Here is a 14,505-nt window from a genome sequence, read left to right on the forward strand (position 1 = left end):
GGTAACTGGGGGATAAGTGTGAGGTAAGTGTGAGGTAACTGGGATGTAACTGGGAGCTAACTGGGGGTTAACTGGCGCTGACTGGGGGCCGGCCCCGCCCCTCGGGCGGGCCGTGCCCCACAGCGCGGCGCGATGACGCAGCGGCGCCATGACGTAGCGGTGCGCGCGCGGCGGCGGCGGCGGCCGGGCGGCCATGGCGAAAACCGTGGCCTACTTCTACGACCCCGACGTCGGCAACTTCCATTACGGTGCGGGGGGGGGGCGGGCCCGGGAGGGGGCGGCGGGACCCCCGGGAGCCCCGGTGAGCGCCCCCTGACCCCCCCCTTCTGTCGCTGTGGTTGCAGGAGCCGGGCACCCCATGAAGCCGCACCGCCTGGCGCTCACCCACAGCCTGGTGCTGCACTACGGCCTCTACAAGAAGATGATCGTGAGCGGGGCGGGGGGGGCGTAAATATAAAGAATAGTTGATTTTATAATTAGTATAAGCGATATGTTGCTTACAGTTAACGTAAACGGTGATTGATGTTTGTAATTGTTAGAAGGGGGAGGGGTGGGGGGAGGTAGGCCCTCCTGGGGGGCGGCCTGTGGCAGGGTGAGGGGCGGTGGGCGCGGGCTGTGGCACAGGGAAAATAAATTCCTGTTTTAATAGGAAAATAAATATTTTTCACGGTGAGGGTGACGGGACGTGGGACAGGTTGCTCAGGGGCTGTGGGGGCTCCTTCGCTGAAGATATCCCAAGCCTGGGCGTGTTCCTGCGTGGCCTGGTCCAGGTGTGCCCGCCCCAGCAGGGAGATCGCACCAGGTGGTGTTTCAAGGTGCCCCCCAGTCCCTAAGGCGCTGTTCTGCTGTGTTGCTGCGGGATGGCAGCCTCCTGTGCAGCCTCTGCTCACAGTGCTCTGACTGGGGCTGGAGCGGCAATGCTGGACCTGAAGCACCCATGGCTGCAGCTGCTTGGCCAGCACTGTGTGAGCGTAACTGGTGAAGCTGAAAAAAGCTCCTCAGGAGGCTAGCCGGTTCATCTCGGTGCCCAAATGGGGTTCATTAACCCTGTCTTGTACCTAATAAGCAATATTCACAGTCCTTCCTGACCACCCAGTTCCCCCAGTCTAGGCCAGTGCGTTCCTGGTGTCACTGTTAGAAAGATGGTCTCTTCCTGAACTCTGACCTGATAAAATATGAGTAGTGTTTAGTGATGACCAGAAAGAAAATTTAAATCTTCACATGTTTGAAGAACAAGATTAGTTTGGGAATAATAGAATATCAGGACAAATATGTGGTACCGCTGTTGTGCACTACTTTATTTCACTAGTGCGAGGGGAAATGAACTGAGCCCCTTCCCTTCCAAAGCCCTGTTCCTTTTGCTGCCCACTCTTCCAGCATGGGGCATGCAATGTAGCACCTCGCAGTACCAAGGCAGGGCTGGTGAGAGGCACGTGCCTGCCCGTTACTTCTGAGATGGCTGCTGCACGCTTTGACCTGCAGAATTTGACGTCTGCAGCTGTTGCGTGCTTTGGGGCAGCTTATTCTCAGCTTCAGTACTGCAGGATGGCTTCTGGACTGCTTTGGGACAGGATTCCTGTGACAGGCAGCACAGTTCCAGGTCACAGGTCACAGTGTCTGTGTGTGAGGCCAGGTCTGAGTGCTGCCTGCTGTCCCCAGAGCCTGAAATCTGCCTGATGTGCCCTGGGGAAGGACCGTGCTGCAGCTCCAGGCCCATCTGTCTGTGTGTGGTGTCCTCTCAGGGGAATTACCTCATTAAAAGGAGCGAAGAGCACTTCTGTCACTGGCATCATCACTCATGGTTAGCACACAGGGTGTAAAACCAGGGGTGTTGCTCCTTCCCCTCTGTTCCTGCCCCCCAGCAGCGTTCCTTGCAAAGTCTCTGGGACGCTCCAGATTCCTGTGTTGCTGGTGTCTGAGCTGGGTGACCAGGGGGTTACGCTGATGCAGGCATTCTCAAAATGATTGTAGGCAATTACAAGTCACTGATAAAGCAAAAATAATCAGGACTTACTCTAGAGTTGTGAACAAGAAAGCCTGGTCAGGCTCCGGGATGTGTTCTCAGGTTTGCAGCCTGCTTTAGGGGCAGCTCGTGAGCTGCTGTAAAAACCCCATGGCTGTGTGTTTCTTTGCCACAGCTCTGTGCAAGCAGCACTCTCCAGGTAGGCCAGGCAGCTCCCAGGTTCCCTCGTCCCCAGCATCAGAAGCTAAGCACCACTAGCCAGCTCCCGTTGTGCTTTCAGGGACATGGCTACATATTTAGTTGTGACTGCAGAGCAGGGCTGTCCTTAAGGGACGCCAGACAAGCTCTTGAGAATCGGGTGGTGCTGGATCAAAGCTGTGTTACTGTGAGCACAAGAGAGCAGTGGAGATCCTGGCACATCGCACTCCAGCATGTTTGCAGTGTCTTCTGCAGGATATGAGGCAGGGCACAGTGCAAAATTCTTGCAGGTATGATAGCAATGAAGTTTTCCTGCTCTTTTTTTTTTTTTCGTGGCAAAGTGTGAGCAGCCAAACCAATATCAGTGCCTGGCACTTGGAGCAGGCTCACATTCAAGCTCCTCCATTCTCTATGCTGAGAGACCTGGCAGGAAACAGAAAATGAGCTGTCCCCAGTTTAACACACAATACCAGTTTTTAAAAGGACATGTTAAAATGGATCAGTGAAACTGTTCCTTGATGCAATATGTGAAATTAATTTGGTATGCTTAAACTTTTGTTTTTTTTAAAGCTCTCTGTTGGAATTTATACAATTCCAGTAGCTTGATATCTGGTAACATAAATCCTTTGGATTTTATGGCTGCCCTCATAGGAGCTTTTACAGGTGTAGTAACCCATGGCTGCTGAGTATTGTGCCCTCTGTAGGGTCCAGCCTGGTGCGAGATGATTTCCCAGTGCCTGCTGGCTGAAGTAAAAGCATTGGGAAGCCAGTCCCTGCTTCGTGCACTGGCAGGATGCAGCACCTTCTGCATTTAGCTTTCCCTGTCTTGCTTTCTGATCCTCTGTGTCCCCTGTCCTATCTGATCTCTTCCCAGCTCCCGGCCCTTGTCACCCAACTTGCCTTTCCGTTTGATTTTCTTGTCCCCCTCTCCTGCCCAGCTCTCCTGCTGGTCTTCTTTCTCTTTCCAACCTTGGATACTTCTGTCTGTTCCCCCTTTCCTTTTTCTTTTCTTCTCAGATGCATCTCTGCCTTTTAATCAAACTGCTCTCTCCTGTCTTGCCTGGGTACCAACACTTGAGACCACTGAAACAACAGAAAATCGCCCCATTCCTGCTGTGCTCCCAAGGGAGATCTGGCTGGAGTGCACTCAGAGCGTGCGAGATCTTGGCAGAATTTAGCTTTCAAATGTTTACTGCAAATGTATGACCATGTATGAGTAGCTTCTTTAAAGTTTTTTTTCCTGCAGAAATGAGAGAAAGCACGTTCAGTCATGGCACTGCTGTGTCAGGTCCCTGTCTGCATGAGGCAGTAGGCAGGGCTGTGCACTTTGCTGTGTTTTTAGCCTTGAAAAGGTTTTTTTGGTTATATTTTCCACAAAATGTCATCACGAAGCTGCAAACCGCAGAGGAAACTTCATCCTGAGCAGTCAGCAGCTGGCAGAGTGACAAGCAAATAAAAGCAGGGGATTATTGGCCGGCTGTGCCTATAAAAGGCCCTGTTGACTTCGTGTTCTGGTTGCATCATTATCTGCCTTCTCCAAGCAAGAGGCTGCTGTTTTGTTGAGGTAGCTGAAGTGGGGTTTGCCTCTTCCCAGCTTATTTATGGTTGTGGTGAACAGATCCTTAGGGCTCAGCGTTGCTGAAGGACAGACAGTGTCTGCCCAGCTGCGTATCTTCCCTGCTCCTCAGCTGCTCGTTCCTGCTGCCTTGTGCCACATCTGGGTCCCTGCGAGAGCTGCTGTGACCTGGTCACTCGGCAGAAGCAGGGGAGCCCAGTGCTGAGCTGGCAGAGCGGGGTGCTGAGCACCAGGGCCTGCCCCAGAAACTGGGTGGGATCCTGTGGGTGATGGGCACGGAGGGGAAGGAGTCAGCTTTCTCCTGCTGCCAGCAGCTGAGTCAGGCTTGAAGCTTTCCGTCTTGTTTTTATTCCCCCCCTCCCTTTTCTGCTTTGAATTCCACGTCCCTGCTTTTCCTTGCCCAAGAGAGCCTCTTGATACCCCTTGAGGGTGGCTTCTTTTCCGTGGCGATTCTTCAGTGTTGCTTTTGGTCCTGCTGGAGCTGGTGTCTCGGGGAGGGTCTGGCCTCCACCTTAAGCTGCTGCAGTGTCATCCTATCCTCCTTGTCCCAGGCAGCAGCCTCTGAGAAACACCAAACCCTGCACATTTGTCTGGAAAACGCTGCGCTGCACAGGTCGGTACAGTTGTGCACTACAGGAGATGTTACGTGGCTTAGGCTCTATTTTCCCTCTGAAAATCAGCAGGTCTCTGCGGGGTCCTGCATAGCACAGGGAGCAGGCGTGCTGTGGGAGTTGCCCTGACACGTTTTCCCTCTGGAGACAAGCTCGTTTCGTATTATTTTCATCTTCCCACTGTTCTATTAAGTGCACAGTTTAATTAAGACAAGTTGTGAAACACCGAAGATCTCTTATTGATTTCAGCCTAGCTTTAATTTCCTCTTACGGGGTACGTGGTGTTGACTTTTAACTTCCTGGATGTTGAGGTATGTGTGGTAAGTGCCAAACTGGCAAGCGCGTGTTGTCACGAGAACTTCAGTTTGAATCCACCCAGCCCCATGGTTGTTTCTTGCTGACTTTCCAAAGGAAACAAAGCTTATGCGTATGTTCCATCTATCCCTGAGCCTGCTGCAAACAACTTCTGAACTCACCAGCCTGCTGCAGGCTGATCCGATGGAGGGACAGAAACCCCTCTTACATCAAAGTGGTTTGGGTTTTGTGACAGATGAGGGACTAGTGCTCCCCAGTGAAGAAAAATCTCAAGTTTAGAGTCAGCTGTTTCCTTTTGCTAGCTGGCAAGCCATGGGCTGGGGGGGTGTGTTGGTGAAAAGAAGGGATCAGAGAGTATAAGGGAAAAGCTGCAGTTGTTACAGGAGGCAGGAGACGCTCTCATGGCCAGAAGATAGACATCAGTAGGCAAACAGGCTTTGTGGAGCAGCTTGCTGCATTTAAATAAACATGAATGTCAGGAAGCCAGTGTGCTGGCCCACTTCTAGATACACCTCGTGCGGGTCATTTGTCAGCCTGGGACTTCTTGCGGCCAAAGCAAGCACAGCTTTGAATGGGAAATAAGTCTTGTCTTTCTGTCTTGAAGGTTTTCAAGCCATACCAGGCATCCCAGCACGACATGTGCCGGTTCCACTCCGAGGACTACATAGACTTCCTGCAGAGAGTGAGCCCCAACAACATGCAGGGGTTCACCAAGAGCCTCAACGCCTTCAACGTGGGCGATGACTGGTGAGTGCTCTGTGCCTCCTGCGAACCGGGACCGGAAAGGCTGAAGTGATCCTGCGGGGTTTATGTCTGCAGAGCTCTGATAGCATGTGCTGGTTTTTATTTTCTTTAAACAGAATGAGGTGCAAGCCCCTCCTGAGTATATCAGATTATCAGAACCTCCTTAATTCATTTCCCTTCTTTTTGGATCTTGCTGTCGATCTTTTTAGATCTATATTTGCACTAAGCTTGTTGAGTTAGAGACTGTATGTCTACTTGTTCTTGCAGAACCTCCAGTTCTCCTCGAGCATGCTATTTTTTTTAAATAATTGCCTCTCTTTTCATCTACCTTTATATGTGCATGTTAAATTCAAGGCAGCTCTGAGAGCCTGATTTTCAGGTAGGACAGAAGAGAGTTTCAAGCTTCTGTATAAAACCACATGAGATCTTGTTGAGAATATTCAATCCAGCCTTTCATGTTCATAAGAGATGAAACTTGAAAGAAAAGTGTGGACAGGCTCTCTGGGTGACTGAGGAAGCAGACAGGTTGAGGAAAATGTCTGTCTGAGAATAGGATTGTTCTTTGTATTCTTTGGAAGGCAAAGCTCTAAGTACAAGCACAAGAGGAGTTATGTTACATAGAGAACAGTGTTGTCCCCAAAAGGTATCAGTATAGCCTGGTTTTTAATATTTAGGCTGGAATTGGAAGACTGTTCTGTAATGTCACCGCTCTGATGATCAGAAACCATCTTATCAAAATAGAGGAGGAAAAAAACAACACCACAGTTCTTAAGCCGTTGCTTGTCCATGACTGGTTTTAAACTAAATGGTTTTAAACCAATGGTTTTAGTTTCATTTTAGTTTTAAATGAAGAGAGGAGATTTAGATTAGAGGTCGGAAGGAAACTTTTCACTCAGAGGGTGGTGAGGCACTGAAACAGAGGGGCTGTGGATGCCCCGTCCCTGGAGGTGTTCAAGGCCAGGTTAGATGAGGCCCTGGGCAACCTGATCTGGGGGGTGGCATCCCTGCCTGTGGCAGGGGGTTGGCACGGGGTGATCTGTGAGGTCCTTTCCAACCCAGGCCGTTCTACAAATGACGTTTGTAACATGCTGCCTGTGAGGGGGTGACGCAGGGTCTCAGTGTCCTCTGTTCCTATGCTTTCCCAGAGATCCTGGTGCCTGGGCTGGCTCTGCATGTGGGTTGGTTGTGCCTCAGCTTTGTCCTAAGAGCAGTGTTTGGCTCTGCAGCGTTGTGCCTGATGTGCAGGGAGGCTGAGGGGGCCTGTGGGGACGTGGTGTGGGAGTGATTCTCCTTCCTCCCGTGTCATGTCCTAGTTCCAGGCACACGTCCATGGACCCTGGCGTGTGTTGTGGGCAGGGGAAGCGTTTTCTGTGCTGGCTTGGAAGCTTTGGTAGTCATTGTCAGATTCACTAAGTTTGCCATTGTGTTTGCAGTCAGATTTCTACCTGCTGGTACTCCGTGTTATAAGCAGGGTCAGAATGATCCCAAATTAACCTTGTCACGGAGAGTGAGTTTTGCTATTGATCAAGTAATGTCCCTAGAGAATTTTATTCCTGGCTTTGCTCTGGAAAAACTGGGAGGAATGAAGTGTTCTTTGTTTGAATCATAATTTTTGTGTGTGTCTTTTTTTCCAGCCCCGTGTTTCCAGGTCTCTTTGAATTTTGCTCTCGCTATACTGGAGCCTCCCTGCAGGGAGCAACACAGCTGAACAACAAGGTAACTGAGCTGATGGGCTTGCCTTTGAAACACAGGTAAAGCTAACTGGTTATCAGCTTAAGGATAGCCCCATGGATGTGTTTTGTATAACACCATAGCAAGCACTGCTGTGTTGCAGCATAAATTCTTAGCACTGCAGGACTGTGGAGTTTGAGACCATTCCTGTACTGTCAGAAGCAGCCTTTTAGTAGATGTTTAATCCTGAGGGAGCCACAGGTCATTAATACTACAGGATTATAGTCACGAAGTACTCTCAGCAGTGTAGAACAACAAACTTGGGATCTTCAGTGAACGCAACTAATTTGGCATGGACGTGTTGTAACAGTGGGCTAATGAGCAAGATGAAGCTTTGGAAAAGCCTCCATAGGTAGAGGAAGGGGTAAAAAGGTGTGTGCGGGACACGGCGCTGTGCTGGCTGAAGTCCCTTTTGACTGGGGAAGTGGGTGCAAGGTGGTTGTTACCATGCTGTCATCTCTAACTTATTTTTCCTTCCTTAGATCTGTGATATTGCGATAAACTGGGCAGGGGGCCTGCATCATGCCAAAAAGTTTGAGGTAATGAGGTGAATCTGCAGCCTGCTCTGTCTTTTTGAGTCTGTGTTCTGGGCTGATCCTGTTCTAATGTGAATTGGTTTTCTTTGTATTGCAGGCTTCTGGGTTTTGTTACGTCAATGACATAGTTATTGGCATCCTGGAGCTGCTCAAGTAAGGACATGGGGCACGTGCAGTACTGCTGGGGATGGTGCTTTCCTGCTCTTCTCTGCTGAATCTCTCTCCTTGTCTGTCTGGTGGCTGTGTCTTTCTAGAGTCCAGGGAGGCCAACAGCTTGATCTCTTGGCCTGATCCCTTCTTTAGGCACAAGAAGGGGTCTTGAGAATTGGAATATCTGACTCCAGTTTTGTTGTATGTTGCTCAAGTGATATGGGAAAAGTTAAACTTTGTTACTCTTTAACAATCTCTGAAATATCCATTCCAGGGTCTCCCAAATCAGGGTTTTTGCCACGGTGAGCCTTCTGTAGGTAAATGCAAAGTGTGGCTTACTGGAGACAGAATAAAATGGCCTACATCTGTCTTGATTTGCTTGACTGGCTTAAGAGCCAGGACTTGGGCAACACGTGTTTGATCAAAGGACACTTGCTGTGTGTAGAAAACTTCTTTTGTTGTTCTTAGAAATCAAAAATTTGAACGAGAGGAAAAGGTACCAAAATACTTTGAATTCCTTGGCTTAGTCTGTAAAGTTTTTTTATACTTTCAAATACCCTGTTTATTGCTGAATATGAAACAAGATGCTATGGAATTTAAAAAGAAAAAGTTCTTTTTAGGGTTGACTGGAGAATAGGTATGTGACCGGTGGCAAGCTTACTTGTTTGCAAAGTCAGATTTATGGAATGTACTGGCATTTCTTCTACCTCCTTCCTCTCTGCCAGTCTTCCCTATTTTGTTTTTGGAACCTCAGGTCTTTACAGTTTATCTACAGACCTATTTTCTAGTCTCACATGAGTCCTATTTATTGGAGGCATCAAATATAGCCCAGTTACCCCTCATGGGAGGTTATGATGTATCTATTCTCTTGTTTCCTGTTCTGGTGAACCATTTCCGCAGGAGGTGGTTGCATGCTTGAGTTTGCTGCCCTGTGGTCCCTCTGCTCTTAGGAGGTCCCTTCTTCCATTTACCAGGGTGTGAAGGCTGGGTGTTTGCAGCCTCTTTTTCTCTTAGCCATCATTTGTCTCTAGGGATAAATCTGGACAATTTATATGGTTTGTGTCTCTGGGAGGCTGTAATGAGGTACTGATTTGCTAATCAGCATGGCTCAGTGCCATCAGCCAGCATGATTAGGTCACTGCAGATACACTGAATGCCATGCTTCCAGTGGACAGATGGCATGAGCCACATGCTCCTCCTCTCTGTTTCAGTGTTGTCTTGCTCTCTTGGATCTCTCTCTGTAGGGTTTTGGCATGGATGTCAAATTCCCTGCTCTTTGGGGATCAGATGCAGCGTTTCCTAAGGACACATTGCAGAAGTTCTCTGCAGCTGAGCAGGCAGCTCTAGAGTTGGTGGGCAGGGCATGGCTTTAGGGCCCTGTCTCCAGTGCTGTCACCTGCATGTCACCTTTGACCATTACACCAACACTATTACTTGTGGTGATCTCCCTTTCTTCATTCCCTGTCTGTGACCCAGACGGCTTCTCCTCCAGTAAACATCATGCCTGCAATACCTGTTTGGATGGCTGAGCCAAAGGAGCCTGGTTAAGTCCAGTTACCCTTCTTTCCCCTTCTGTCTGAACATCCGTTCTGACTTGCGCTGTGCTCAGTGCTTCTCTTACCCCCGTAGCTGTTGATCAACCTCTCACCATCCTCACAGTGTTGCCCCAGGGCTGATCCCTACCCTTTGAGGGTGACAGGGCTCTGCCTGGACTTCCACGGCCAGCAGGAGCTGTGCCCCAGGCTCCTGCTCCTTGTTCAGAGCAAGGCAGCCTCTGCAGTCCACCCCGGTGGTGTTGGTGCAGTGAGGCATTAAGCACTCCTTGGCTAGCTTAACGTTCAGTTCCAGATACGGTTAAATATTTTTGGAGCTCTTAAAGATTAACTAGCTGGAAAATTGTTTGCAGGGAGGGGACACACACACATACACAAAAAAAAAAAAAAAAAAAAAAAGAGCTTTCTAACCCCATATGTTTTAAATAGATTTTATGTGGTTTCTAAGATATCTGTGGCTCTATCTGAAAACCTTCTGTGCTATCTTTTTTGAAGCATATCAGAAGAAAATGTTTTACTGGCTGTGTGTTTAAGTGGACGCTGTACAAATGTAACATGTAAAGCTGTTTGATACACCTGGGGTGGGACAAATGAGCTCTAGCAAGTGGGCTTGCAGGTTAACTTCAGCAGTGATTTTCTGAGCTCTAAGTGATACTAAGCCCTGTGGGTAGGAGTGTGGTTGGGTGCAGAGCAGACAATAATGCTGCTTTTCCTCCTGTTTGTAGATACCACCCACGTGTCCTGTATATTGATATTGATATCCATCACGGAGATGGTGTGCAGGAGGCCTTCTACTTGACGGACCGTGTCATGACAGTGTCGTTCCATAAATACGGGAACTACTTCTTCCCTGGCACAGGTATGCAGTTTCCTTTATAACCTGAACCTGGCCTTGTTTCAGGGTCCTTCAGAGGTGCTGCTGGAGTCTGGGGGTATAAAATCACAAAATGGCAACTGCAGGGAGCAAAGGAGGAAGAAAAGGCATGGAGGAGCAAGTGGAGAGGAACAGAGCTAAAGCTGCCTCTAGGAAAGGGGGATTCTAGCTAGGGTATCAGAGGTCTCATCCCAGACCAGATATGGTGTTCCAGCACCTCTGGAGTCTTGGAGCTGTTGTGACTCTCCTGTCTTTCCTTGGCCAGGGGACATGTATGAAGTTGGTGCAGAGAGCGGCCGCTATTACTGTCTCAACGTGCCGCTACGGGATGGCATCGATGACCAAAGTACGTAGGTGTCCCCTGCCTTTCCCTTTTGCCCAGATATGTGCTGGTCCTTCTCTCCAGAGCCATGACAAACCTGTCTTTCTCTCCAAAGGTTATAAACACCTCTTCCAGCCAGTCATTAACCAGGTGGTAGATTACTATCAGCCCACCTGCATAGTGCTGCAGGTAAGAAACTGAGCCTCTGTGCATGTGTACATCCCCCTGTCCAGGGGCTGTAGGTTGGTGGGGCATTTCTTGATTGGGTTACCTGCACAGGGGTCAGGGGCAGTGTGTCCTAGCCGAGCTGCTGTCTGTCCCTCTGGTGAATGCAGGTGGCAGAGGGGTAGGATGGTGATGCAGAAAGCAGTGGTTATATAGCCAAAACACAGCTGTTCTTTTTCTCTTCCCCAGTGTGGTGCTGATTCTCTGGGTTGCGACCGTTTGGGTTGTTTTAACCTCAGTATAAGAGGGCATGGGTAAGTACAGCAGGGCTGGGGCACAGCAGTTAGCTGAAAGACTGTCCTTTAGTCTGAAGGGCTGCAGAGTGTCCTCTGCTGTGAGACCTTGACTTTGGCCTTCAGCCACACCAACGGTTTTTGGGGTTTGTTGGTTTGTGTGGGTTCTTCTGTCTTTTTCTTTTTTTAAACCCTTGTGTGATGGGAGGGGTTCTCAGAATGGGACTCTGACCAAGAGCAGCAGTTCACAGAGTAGCACCTGGCTCAGTTTCCCAGGGTAGGAACCCTGAGTCCCAGGTGTGTCACATGAGCCGTGGTGGCGTTTGAGCACACAGTGACACTTCAGATGTGAGCACGTGCTGCAATTAGCAGCTCAGACATGTTTGTTTGGGATTTCTAGGGAATGCGTGGAGTATGTGAAGAGCTTCAACATCCCCTTACTGGTACTGGGAGGAGGCGGTTACACAGTCCGCAACGTGGCACGGTGCTGGTGAGTCTTTTCCATCCTAGTTGAAGGTCACAGGTTAAGCAGTCGCTGTGGTCTTTGCCCCTGCATGCACTGTGTAGCTTTCTGTGGGCTGAGCCCCTGTTATTTCATGTTTTTAGGACTTATGAAACGTCGTTGCTTGTAGATGAAGCAATTAGTGAAGAGCTCCCATACAGTGGTAAGTTAGAGTTCCTGTATTTTCTCCACTCGTTGAGCTGAAGTATGTCATATCAGATTAAAAAAAAAAAAAAAAAATAGCACTTCTGCATTGACCACAGATAAGCAGGGCCAAAGTGACAGCGCTTCCTGATCTCAGAGATAACCCTGGTTCCCTTCTACCTCCTGCTCGTAGGCTTTGCTGGGCAGGCACACCCTGACCGTGTGATGTGTTATTTAATGTGGTTCACTTCCTCTTGGGTGATCTGAGTGTTACTCTTGCTGACTCTGCAAGGAATGGTATGGAACAGCTGCAGAGCTGTACGTCGCTGTGGTTTTTAGAGTCTGGTCACCTCTGGCATGGTGGGGAAGTGAGTTCAGCTGCTCTGCAGCTGGTGGCTGGCTCCCTCGCCTCTGTGCTTTAACCATTGTGCTCGTGCCATTGCAGAGTACTTTGAATACTTCGCTCCAGACTTCACCCTTCACCCTGACGTCAGTACGAGGATTGAAAACCAGAACTCCAGGCAGGTGAGTGCTCGCAGCCTCGCTGCGGTGTCCAGCTGTGTAACCCCAAAAACCCTGCAGCTGATGCTTTTGTGAAACCACTTGGGACCCAGGCAAAGGATTGTTGTGGGAGCAGAAAGCTGACAAAGAGCAAGCACAGCCTTTCCTCTTGGATGTCAGAAAGTCTCAAAGGGATAATAGTATTTGAGAATATGGTTGGATTGTCTTACTGTTTCCTAAGTGCAGGAGCCTCAGTGATTGAATTAACCCTCTTACCTTCTCTGCTCTGATAAATAGTTCTTTTTTGTTAAATGCATTTCTCATGGCCACCACATAGGTGGTGCAGGCAGGTTGTAGTGCTAACAGCTGTAGCTCTGTCTGTGCAAAGTACTAGATCTGACAATGATGATCCTTCTCTGTTTTCTCTAAGTAGTACTTGGATCAGATCAGGCAGACGATATTTGAGAATCTGAAGATGTTGAACCATGCTCCCAGCGTGCAGATCCACGATGTCCCTTCTGACTTGCTCAGCTACGATCGCACAGATGAGCCTGATCCAGAGGAAAGAGGCTCTGAGGAAAACTACAGCAGGTATCAACTCTTGTTCTGGAGAAACGGGCTTCCCTTTCAGTCCCTGCTGGGATGGGTAGGGTACGTACTGGAGACCATTTCCTGGAACAGATACAAACTCACTTTTGAGTCTGCTTTTTATCCAGGGATCCTCTCTGTAAATGTGTGGTCTCCTCACAAAACAGTTCTTGAGGTATTTGGGTGCAAGGCATCTTCTGACGTGCAGTGAGACCTGTGGGCATTCTTCTTTGTCCCAAGGGTGCCAGGGTTCTTCACTAATGATGATTGTCTCTTCCCCCAGACCTGAAGCTGCCAACGAGTTTTATGATGGTGACCACGATAACGACAAAGAGAGCGATGTCGAGATCTGAGGGCTCTGGTGTGGGACTCTGGACTGTGGGGGGGACTCACGTTGATGCTTGGTGCAGTTAACTGGGCTGCACGGGTGCCAGCGAGCCCTCCCTTTGTATTTGGTTGCAAGCGGTGGCAGCAGAAACAGCACCACTGCAGACTTCTGCTGTCTGCAAGGCAGAGAGCAGTGAAATGTGTTCCTTACTTTCCACCACACGTCACGGTTCCAACTGTCACCGCTCGGGGAAATGGAAACTCAAGTAGTGCTCAGATCTGTGCCGTGTGCCCGCTGGCAGCCACGCAGCTGCTGAGCCCGACCTGCACCGGCGCAGTCAGCTCCTGTAACTCCGTGCGGGCTTCTGCCAGAAGGTGGGAGCTGGAGCTTGTGCCTCAACCTCTGCCTCTCATCAGCAACACACCTGCCGCATCCCGGTCTCCCCAGCCCTCTGCTCAGGTACCCAGTCAGTTGTCCTCTGAAGCCTGCGCTGAGGCTTGCTTCCCCATCCCCTTTCTGACCATCTGATGCTCCACAGCTCAAGGAAAACCGTTCAAGAAGACAAGGCCAGTTCTGGGGTAGGGGTCAGGAGCGTGACTGGAGCAGGGAGCAGCTTGCTGGAGCAAGGTGGAAGAATGTATGCAGAGCGTAGCCTTGTTTGTTTCCCCCCATACTCAGTTTTGCGTTCACAAATGAGTACTGCAACACTTTGCCAAGCTGGACCTAACTCCCCCATTTTCCTCATTCTGTGAGAGGCTAAAATCACTGCGGAACAGCAGTTTGGTTGCCAAGGTCAGTACACGGTGCGTCTTGCACCTCTAACGCAGCTTCCAGCTGTTTTCCAAATTCACACGTGGCCCTTCTGTGTGTTTGCAAGAGATTTGGAGCCCAAGCCACTCCCTCGTGACTGCCCAGGAGATGTCACTCTGCTCATGGGTGAGGGAAGCTGCCTGCTGCAGGTCCTGTCGTCTTGCTTTCACACAGCAGAGGTTTCCCAAATCCCAGACTGCTGCTGCTCCTTCTCCCGTGTTGTCACCTGGTCCTGTCATGGTTTAGAGGGTGCTGTTTGGGGAGAGGGGACGGGTTTAGCCTCTTATTGTGCATACTGTTGTTTGTTTACTGATGTCTTTAAACATTAAATGAAGAGGCAGTATTTTTCTTACCTGACCTGTCATTTGTCTGTTTAATGCTCGCGCCTTTTGGCTCCCGTACTCCGGTGACTGAAGATGTGTGCGTTGTCCCTGGCAGCGTGGTGTCCTGCGCTGTCTGACCTGTCAAAACAAACGGAGGAGCTCCTCGAGGTGTACACCAGTGTGTGCTCAGCACCGCTGTGCAGCGAGGAGAGCCCTGGGTTCATGTAAAAAGACCAGTCCAGAGGGCTCATCACTGCTCCTGCTTGTGCCCCTGGTTA

At 49.7% G+C, this 14,505-nt stretch overlaps 1 protein-coding gene across 1 annotated transcript; it reads left to right on the forward strand.

Moving 5' to 3' along the window:
* The first annotated feature begins 170 nt into the window (after positions 1 to 170).
* HDAC3 (histone deacetylase 3) lies at positions 171 to 14,250 on the forward strand. The gene is made up of 15 exons (XM_082771363.1): positions 171 to 248; positions 345 to 427; positions 5,268 to 5,410; positions 7,042 to 7,123; positions 7,621 to 7,677; positions 7,772 to 7,827; positions 10,103 to 10,236; positions 10,517 to 10,597; positions 10,689 to 10,762; positions 10,988 to 11,052; positions 11,432 to 11,521; positions 11,638 to 11,696; positions 12,123 to 12,202; positions 12,612 to 12,769; positions 13,050 to 14,250. Exons 1-15 carry the CDS (start codon positions 194 to 196, stop codon positions 13,117 to 13,119), a joined length of 1,287 nt encoding a protein of 428 aa, XP_082627489.1. The 5' UTR covers positions 171 to 193; the 3' UTR covers positions 13,120 to 14,250.
* The last annotated feature ends 255 nt before the right edge of the window (positions 14,251 to 14,505 follow it).

The sequence above is a fragment of the Aythya marila genome (assembly GCF_965140915.1).
Source record: "Aythya marila genome assembly, chromosome: 14".
NCBI classification, from domain to species: Eukaryota; Metazoa; Chordata; class Aves; order Anseriformes; family Anatidae; genus Aythya; species Aythya marila.